At 48.1% G+C, this 10,154-nt stretch overlaps 1 protein-coding gene across 1 annotated transcript in view; it reads left to right on the forward strand.

The window, feature by feature from the left end:
* LOC122552377 (glutamate--cysteine ligase regulatory subunit-like) overlaps positions 1–7,446 on the forward strand; it is a gene marked incomplete at its 5' end in the record, with an annotated part of 11,695 nt that extends 4,249 nt beyond the window's left edge. The window contains 4 exons of the mRNA XM_043695126.1: positions 604–660; positions 2,141–2,343; positions 4,269–4,383; positions 6,932–7,446. Coding sequence (XP_043551061.1) covers positions 604–660; positions 2,141–2,343; positions 4,269–4,383; positions 6,932–7,110 — 554 coding nt within the window. The remainder of the gene's footprint in view (positions 1–603; positions 661–2,140; positions 2,344–4,268; positions 4,384–6,931) is intronic.
* Positions 7,447–10,154: the final 2,708 nt, after the last annotated feature.

Raw genomic sequence — 10,154 nt, forward strand, 5'->3', positions numbered from 1 at the left:
CTCATAATTTTGTAAACCTCTATAAGGTCACCCCTCAGCCTCCGACGCTCCAGGGAAAACAGCCCCAGCCTGTCCAGCCTCTCCCTATAGCTCAAACCCTCCAACCCTGGCAACATCCTTGTAAATCTTTTCTGAACCCTTTCAAGTTTCACAGCATCTTTCCGATAGGAAGGAGACCAGAATTGCACGCAATATTCCAATAGTGGCCTAACCAATGTCCTGTACAGCCACAACATGACCTCCCAATTCCTGTGCTCAATACTCTGACCAATAAAGGAAAGCATACCAAACGCCTTCTTCACTATCCTATCTACCTGCGACTCCACTGCCTGCACTCCAAGGTCTCTTTGTTCAGCAACACTCCCTAGGACTTTACCATTAAGTGTATAAGTCCTGCTCAGATTTGCCTTTCCACAATGGAGCACCTTCCAATTTTCTAAATTAAACTCCATCTGGCACTCCTCAAAGATAGGGAGGGGGTGTAGGGCCTGGAGGAGGTTACAGAGATAGAGAGGAGTGCAGGGCTGGAGGGGTTGACTGAGATAGGAATCTGTTTACTTTAATTGCTTGTACTTCCTGACCTCATATTTCTCCTTCCCACAGCCAAACTGTTCATCTGTCAATCTGACTTAAGGACTGTTAAGGAGGCGGTGATGTGTGGTAAGTGAGATTGCCAGTTGGGAGAACCATAAGAGAGGGGTCTGTCCTCTGTCTGTTTTGTGTGTCTGGGACTGTCAGAGACATTGACATTACAACTGAGCTCTTTACTATGAATTTCCCAGAATCTGCAGGATTTGCCTGAGATTTCTCTTTGAGATGCTGTTGATAACGGTGTACATGGTCAAGACAATGTCTCTTCAGCCTTCCCTCCAGAGTTGAGCACAGGGTTTAACCTCCCTGTCCAGTGCACTGCTGGGAGAGGGCTACATTGCAGCTGGTGCTGGGAAATTATACCAAGGTGTTCACCCACAGCTCCCATCCAACTGCTCCTGGATAACAGGCAGCAGAGTCACCATCTCAATGTGAACCCAGAACTCGCTTTTACCCCTGGGCCGCATTCATGACCTGACACCTCTTCACACCGGGCCCTTTGCTGTGTCTGGGATCCTGCTGTGCACAGGCGGGCTACTGTGGTTGCCTGGGAAAACGCAGAGAAAAGGTCGTGGATATGGCATAAAGTTCTGCTGTGCAACCTCTCTTGTCCGGTGACCGTTACCTTCAACGGGCTGAATGGCCTCCGTCGGGCCAATCATGACTCCTTGAGGGTCCCTCAGCACATGTCCCAGATCCTCGCTGAAGGTTAGAAATGGTTCTCCTGTTCCAGCACCTTATTGGGCCAGCAGTGTTCCCTCCAACCTCAGCCTCCATGAGCATCCTCCTCAGCTGTGGGTGCTCCGACCCCAGAGGAATCCGCTGCCACTCACCTTAGCAATCACCCTGTGTTGTGCGGTTGCCAGCAAGTCCTTGGAAATCTCCTCCTAAATGTATCAAGAATGGTGGGGGGAGGGGTTCAGTTACAGATTCTCCCCCTCAGCATGGACCCCCTCCAAATGTAATTCTGGTGGGTCCTAAACTCTGGTGTTCACTGTCAAAATATGTGGTGCTGGAAAAACACAGCAGGTCAGGCAGCATCCGCAGAGCAGGAGAGTCAATGTTTTAAGCATAAGCCCTGTTCACCATCCACCAACGTGCAACTTCCCTTAATCTCAGGGGTCTGTTCACCATCATCATAGAATCCCTACAGTGTGCAAACAGGCCCTTTAGCCCAACGGGTCCACACCGACCCTCCAAAGAGTAACCCAGCCATTCCCCTACCCTTACCCCTGACTAATGCACCGAACCTGAACACAATGGGCAATTTAGCATGGCCAATTCACCTGACCTGCACATCTTTGGATTGTGGGAGGAAACCGGAGCACCCGGAGGAAACCCACGCAGACACGGGGAGAATGTGCAAACTCCACACAGACAGTCGCCCGAGACTGGAATCGAACCCAGGTTCCTGGTGCTGTGAGACAGCAGTGCTAACCACTGAGCCACCATGCCGCACAGGTTGGGCAACTAAAGATCCAACTGACTTGTCATTCCGAATTCAGGAAGCATGGAATTACAGAGGGCCTTTTTCCCTTTCCAATTACAGCCTGCTCGGAGCTCGGGGTCAGTCAGCTGGATTCGGTCATTCTCTCAGTTGTGGCCCTGTCGGAGGAGAACCGGCCAACTCTGGAGGACCTGATGCCTTACTGGAAGGAACTGGAGGTCTTGGTCCAAGGGCAGAAGGTTGCATCCATCGGAGTCTCAGACTTGGACCGGGAAGTGCTGGAGGCCTTGTGCCAACACGCTCAGGTATGCTCCCCACCCCTACACCCCACACACACCCCTCCCCACTCACCCCGGTTTCTCTTCCGTCACCATTCTCCCGAAGCCTTGTTGCATTTACAGCTCCCCAATTCCTTACCTAGGTGGATATACTCCATCACCGGTGAGGACTTCAGTCAAAGCTCAGCATGTGTCCCTTTCCAGAGTGTAAACTCTCGCCTGAGCATCCCCTGCATTACTGAGGGACTGCTGCACTGCCAGATATGCTGGGTTTCTGATGAGGTGTGAAATCCAGGACCTCCTTGGCCTGAGTAATGATGCCACTGGGAGATGAACAGCCACATTCACCTTGACCAGTGTTTGTTCCTCTCTCAACATCGCCAACAGAGTGAGTGATCACATCACCGTCTGCTGCTGCACTGTCCCTTCATTAAACATCGAGGATTCCAGAATGACAGACAGAGCCACCCACGTCAGGCTGACTCCAGGTTCAATCCCTGATCTGACCGCACTGTTCATCAGGTGCAATGGCAGCCGCAGAACCAAAACAGCTTAAAATCGTTGTGTCTCTGTGTGTGAGTGAGTGTATGAATGTGTGTGACTGTCTGTGTGAGAGAGTGTGTGTGCGCACATGTGTGAGTGTATGTATGTGTATGCATGTGTGCCTCACTGTACATATACGTGTCTATGTGGGCAAGTGTGTGTACGTGTGTATGTATGTGTGTCTGTGCATTCCTGTATGTACATGCAGATGCATATGTGTCCATGTGTATGTATCAGTGAGTCTTGTGCATGCATGTGTGTCTGTGCATGCATATATGTGTGTGCAAGTGTGTAGAGTGTTGTGTTTGGGAGTGTACAGACAGTGGTGTGTGATTGTATAGTGGGTGTGCACATGTATGTGAATGTGTGTCAGCAAGTGTGTAAAGTGTTGTGTAAGTGTTGGTGTGTGTGGGTGCATGTGTATGCATGCCTGTGTGAGTGATTGTGTGCTTGTGCGTGAGAGTGCGTGTGTGTCTGTGTGTATGAGTGTGGATGTGTGAGAGAGTGTGCATGCATCTGTGTGTGTGAGGACTGTTTGTGTGTTTGCACGAGTGTGTGTGTATATTTGTATATGTGTGTGTATATGCATGTGTGTCTGACTATGCATATGCCTGTCTATGTGGGTATGTGTGTGCACATATGCGTGTGTGTCTGTGCATGCATTTGTATATGTTCGTGTGTATGTGTCGACGAGTCTGTGTGCATGTATGTGTGTCTGTGTATGCATATATGTATGTGCGTTTATGTAGTGTGCATACAAGTGTGTGTGTGCAAGTGTGCAGAGTGTGTTGTGTGTGGGAATGTGTAGTGTGTGTGTGAACAAGTGGGGTGAGAATGTGTAGTGCTTGTGCACATGTATATGAGTGTGTGTGTGTGTATGTGACCAAGTATGTAAAGCTTGTGTGAGTGTCTGTGTTTGTGTGAGCGTGTGACAGAGAGAGGGTGTGTGTGTGTGTGTGAGAAAGAGAGAGAGAGAGTGTGTGTGTATGTATGTGTGTGAGTATGTAGTGTTGATGTGGACTGAGATTCAGTGTAACACATGTTGTAATTGAATAAGCCTGCATATTCTCTCTTATCAAGTCCCCACTCGGAGCAGGAAATATTGAATCCATCCACACCCTCTGTCAACAGGAAGGGTGTGAAGGCAATCAGAGAGGAGCAGATAAATATGAGAGAAATAAATCCGCAGAGAGAGAGAGAGAGGATAGAGACTGAGTTAACATTCCTCACGGAAAAATTCTTGAAATATTACCTCTCTTCCTCCACCCACAGAGACTACTGCTGAGCTTCTCCAGCACTTTTGATTTCTCTTTCAGATCTCCAGCGTCCACAGTATTGTAGCTTTATCAGTCACATCGAATCCCAATGTTTTCAGCTGCCTGATCTAACCCGGATATTTTTACTCCCAGGTACAACCCAGCAGTAATCAGGTGAACCTGGCCTCTTGCTGTGTAATACCACCTGACCTGGCTGCCTTCGCCAAAGACAATAATATCCAACTGCTGACCCATAATGACCCCGCAGGTAAGCTATCGGTTTGTTCAGGGCTTTCTCCAGGCAGTTTCTACAATGATCTGAACAATATTCCAGGCCGTTGGCTCGATGGATTGACTGTTAGAGGTGGAAATTCCTGCTCTGGTTCTGATAGCCATCAACATGTGTCCCCCTTGACAGAGTGGCTCGGGTTCAAATCCTACTTGAGTGATCCAGCCCCCGACAACTCGGGGAGAGAATTCTACAGACCCAATTGAGAGGGAAAGATAGTACTCCATATTAAATATGGACCCCCCGGTTTTTAAACAACCTCTCCAAGTCTTAGCCTCCCTTAGAAGGTGAAACAGTTCAGAAAATGGTTCCGGGGGAGCAGAGAGGGGGAGGAACTTAGATATCAAGGACTTGAAACACCATAGTGTCCAAGCTGCAGGCTGAGTAGGAGAGGGGGGGGGTTAGAATAGAATCTTTACAGGGCAGAAAGCAGTCACTTGGCCCATTGAGTCTGCACTGACCCTCCAAAGAGCATCTCAACCAGTCTCACACCCCCAACATAGCCCTGCATGGCTTTTATTTTAACTATTGCTAACCCATATATTACAGGGCAGTTTAGCACGGCCAGTCCACCTAGATTGTACATCTTTGGACTGTGGAAGGAAACTGGAGCACTCAGAGGAAACCCACACAGACACGGGGAGAATGTGCAAACTCCACACAGACAGTTGCCTGAGGCTGGAATCGAACCTGGGTCCCTGGTGCTGTGAGGCAGCAGTGCTAACCACTGTGCCACCTTGTGGCCATTTACCCAGTTGGGAAATGAGTGTAGGGAGGTGGGCACAGTGAGGGTGGGCAGCTTGGACAGCGGTAGTGGGAGTGTTGGGGTGCGGCCAGGAGAGACAGAATTGGAAGCCTGAGGTAGATCCTCCAGAGAGGTGGTGGGACTGGGTTGAGGGGGAGGGGGTGCTGGGTCCTGCTGGGACAGACAGCAATCTCCAATCAGTGGGCAGGAATCTGCTCACATGATCAGCATTTATAACCCATCCCCCACTGCCCACGACTGTGTTCTGGGGCCGTGAAGTGTCCACCCCATTTCCTGCGGGTCTGGAGTTACATGTAGGCCAGGACAGATTAGGGAGGCCAAGATTTCCTTCCCCATTAGTGAACCCAGGTGAGCATTTACAACATAATAATAAAACAGGGAACAGCTGGAGATCCAAAACAGAAACAGAAATTGCTGGCGAAACTCAGCAGGTCTGGCAGCATCCGTGGATAGAAAGCAGAATTAATGCTTTAAGTCTGTTGACTCTTCATCAGAACTAAGCAGTTGCAACAATGGGTTTGCTTTTAATTGCAAATTTATTAATTGAATTTAACTCAACATTTATGAATGAAATCTAAAGCTTAGCAGTCCCCTGGGCGGGATTCGAAACGATGCCCCACAGAATGTTAAGCTAAAAATCACTGACTTTGTGCCATTGCCAGTACATCACCATCGTCCCTGGTGTTGTCTGAGAGATGGCTAATTGGCTGCTGTTTGCCCTGGGATACTGTGCAGCTTTGAAGGCAGTTCAGAGAAGGTTCACTCGACTGGTTCCTCAGGGATTAGTTTGGTAGGAAAGGGTTGGTTCTGTAGTCATTGGAGTGTCGGGGGTATCTTAGTGAAACCTGGAGGACGCTGAGTGGGCATGACAGGCTAAAAGACAGAGTCAGAGAGTTTCTACAGCATGGAAAGTGGCCCTTTGGCCCATCACCTCTGTGCCAGCTGTTAAAATCCATTTGTTGCAATCTGGGCGACTTTGGGTGGCTCCGTGGTTAGCCCTGCTGCCTCACAGGACCACAGACCCAGGTTCGATTCCACCCTCTGGCAACTGTCTGTACATCCTCCTTGTGGGTTTCCTCCCACAGTCCAAAGATGTGCAGGTTAGGGTGGATTGGCCATGGGGAATACAGGGATAGGGTAGGTCTGGGTGGGATGCTCTTCAGAGGGCCGGTGTGAACTCGATGGGCTGAAAGGCCTGCTTCCATCCTGCCGGGATTCGATGATTTGACAGCCCAAAGCCAATCATCCCTCCCCCAGCCCAAGGACTACAGTCAGTATCTGCACAATAAAATCAATAGCTTTTTGCTTTAATTTAAGAGGAACTCAAATCTTTAATTGCCTCAAATCGAAGCCAAACACAGCATAAACAGAACTCCGAAACAGACACTGGAGAAACTCAGCAGGTTTGGCAGAACCTGTGCAACGAGAGGGGCAGAGTTCAAATTCCGAGTTGTGTACAACTCATCACCTGCGCATTGTTGTTTTCCCCCTGGTTATTGCTGTTGTCAATGGAGATGATCCTCCTATTCCTGGAGACTTCCTGGTCAGTCCCAGAAAGTTCCCAATCAATAGGAATCCTCCTTTAGAAATGACAGTCACATCACATGTCAGAAAATCAATGGGATCAAACTTCCCCAGAAGAATGCAAGAAACGCCACCCTACAGTGGGGTGGGGGGGTGGGGGGAGAGCTGGGGAAATGCTACAAACAGTGAATCTTTCATCGAGAATGCAGATTTACAAAAGTGGTCTCATCCGTCTAGATATCCTCCCAGTGGGATCTTTCCAGCAAGCCCTGCGTACCAGTCTGCAGGACCCTCGTGCTGATGAGTGGGTACCACATTGGATCCTTCGATACTCAGCGGTCATTAAGGAGAGAGGAATCATCAAGTCAAAGGGTTACATGGTCCATGCTGAGAAACCAGCAGCAAGACACCAATGAAGTTGCCTTAAGGGCAGTTGGATTTGACGCTGCCCCAGTCTGGTTCTGACTCACTCACATTCGGAAAGCTTGGTGCACAGGAAGACACAAGCTAGAATCAGCCCTGAGAAAGGACATTTGTGAGAAATGTCATTCTCCCCTCTCTTTCTTTAAGACTTGGCCCTTATGTTTTCTTTCTATGACCATTTACAGTTACCGAAACTGCATCTCAAATTGTTTATCGCAATGGACGCATCCACCGAAAGCTGGTTGCTACAACTCCAATCGAGTGTTATGTTGTTAATCAGACTCACTAGGTTGCCACGTTATGGGATATTAAAGCAATTCTTACATTTCTATAGCAGCTTTCACGAACTCCAAGATGACTCCACGCAATGATTTGCAGCCAATGTTGTACCTGGAAACTCTGGGCAAAGTTGTGCATAAATTAAGACATCCAGAAACAGCCATGTGACAAATTGGCCAGCAAACTCAGTTGAGGGATTGTGAAACAAGGGAGTTAAAGCGAATTCAATTCCAGAAACACAAATAAAGAGAAGGAAAATGAATGAGTAGAGAGAAATAAGAGACAGAACGTAAAAGTAACAAAATAATCAAAGTATTTTAGTTAGAATCCCTACAGTGTGGAAACAGGGGCCCAACAAGTCCACACCAACCCTTCAAAGAGTCACCCACCCAGACCCATTTCCCTCTGACTAATGCACCTATCACTATGGGCTATTTAGCATGGCCAAGCCATCTAACCTGCACATCTTTGGACTGTGGGAGGAAACTGGAGCAAACCCACACAGACACGGGGGGAATGTATAAACTTCACACAGACAGGTGCCCTAGGGTGGAATCGAACCTGGGGCCCTGATGCTGAGCAGCAGCAGCAGTGCTAGCCACTGAGCCACCATGCCACCCCAAATTTAAAATTGTAATTTTTTTTTAACGAGGAAAAGTTGACTAGCTGAGGTAATGAGATTGATCAGGTTAAATTGTTCCCTCTACGTACCAATTAGTTTGAGTGGTTTTGCATTAAATTATCATATCATGAATAGGATATCAATACTATTTAGTATGAGCCCTAACATACTCAAGGGAATTTCTACAATTAATGCTGAAATTATTTAAAAATAACAGGTGCTTTACCACAAAAGATGGTGGCAAGCCAAGTGTGGAGCATTGTAAAATCGAGAAGCTATTTCTGCAGATTTGCAATGCAACCTGGCCCCCTGAGTTTCCTCATTTGTACGTTTACCAACAGCATGCAGTGTTAACTGTGATTTTATCCCCATCTCACAGAAAAACAAGAGAATGGGTGTCATGGTCAATATTTATCGTCTAGTCCACACTCAGCAAACTGGTCACTATCAGTGTGTGAGAGCTGGCTGTGAGGAAATTGGCTGCAGCGTTTCCTATATTACAGCACTCTAACCGTGACACTGAATTGGCTGTAAGGCATTTTGTAAAGCAATAAAACTTTACAAACCGTAGTTGCATTTCCACAGCCAACGGACTGCAGGAGCTGAAGAAAGCAGTTCATCATTTACTTCTGAAGAGCAATGAGAAGCAGCCGTGCCCACATCCCTTTCTATTTCCTTTCAAGGGATGTGGGGGCCACTGGTTAGACAAACAGTCATTGCCCGTCTATCATTGTCCTTGCACTGAATGGCTTGGTGAACCATTTCAGAGAGTAGTTAAACTCCACAGCTGGGTGCAATTCCCGCAGTTAACTCAGCTGGCTGGTTTGTGATGCACAGTGATGCTAACGGTGTGGGTTCAGTTCCCACACCGGCTGAGGTCACCATGAAAAACTCTCCTTCTCTGCCTGAGGCATGGTGACCCTCAGGTTAAACCACCACCAGTCACCTCTCTCTCTCTCTCTAATGAGAGAGCAGTGCTATGGTCTGATGGGACCATAGTGATTTTATCCAATATACGGCCATTACACTGACGGGCCTGTGCTGATAAGCTACTGATTACAACCAAGCAGCATGCCATGCTTCAGGTCATCAGAGTTAAGATGGAGTACAGATTGTATCTTGCTACTCTGAGTCCTTTTTGTCAGGTAAAGGCCTAGTCCCAAAGCTACAGGGTCGGGAGATCCTTTGACATCTAGGTCCCATGATATGATGCAGTGTGCAACATCACGAGCATGCCTCTTAAAGGTATACACCATACTGTGCTCCAGACTATGTCTCTTAAAGTTAAAATGACATACTGTGTTTCTTAAAGATATACCAATAGACTGTGTCACTTAAAGATATCCAGGCAGGAGGCTGGAAGAACACAGCAAGCCAGGCAGCATCAGGAGGGGCAGAAGTCGACATTTCGGGTATAACCCTTCTTCGGCACTGGGGGGTGGGTGTGTGGGGAGCTGCAGATAAAGGGGGTGGCGGGGGCAGGGTGGTGAGTTGGGGATAGGTTGAAGACAGGTAGAGGGTACGACCTGGTTGGTCAATGGGAGGAATGAATCCGGTTGGTAGCAGGGAGCAGTGGAAGGAGGGAGGGGCTGTGAAGGGAATCGGGGGATGGGGAGAGAGGTTATTTGAAATTGGAGAACTCAATGTTGAGTCCTCCGGGCTGTAGGATTCGACAGAGCAGGCAACAGAAATGAATGAAGGTGGTTTTTAAACCAGGAACTTATTAAACAGGGTGATTTAGTCCATGTTCAACAGGCACTGGAAGGACAGGGCTGTCCAGTTTGTGCCGCTCAGTGACCACATTTTCTACACTATCGCATGGGCCAGAAATGGAGTTCAAACTCATTCACGCTACATCTGGTTTCGATACCACAGCCTGTACAGGGTCACTCAGTGTCAGTCCAGAACTCTCAGTCAGTTGTTTCACTAGTAACCGACTGTGAGCACTTTAAAAAGGTCTGAGGTTAGAAACAGTCAAGGAGAAGTCACCATGCTGGGAGTTTTCTATGGGCCTCCAAATAGTTCCAGAGATGGAGAGGAAAGGATAGCAAAGATGATTCTTGATAGGAGTGAGAGAGACAGGGTAGTTGTCATGGGAGACTTCAACTATCCAAATATTGACTGGGAACACTATAG

This window comes from Chiloscyllium plagiosum, chromosome 8 (assembly GCF_004010195.1).
Source record: "Chiloscyllium plagiosum isolate BGI_BamShark_2017 chromosome 8, ASM401019v2, whole genome shotgun sequence".
NCBI lineage: Eukaryota > Metazoa > Chordata > Chondrichthyes > Orectolobiformes > Hemiscylliidae > Chiloscyllium > Chiloscyllium plagiosum.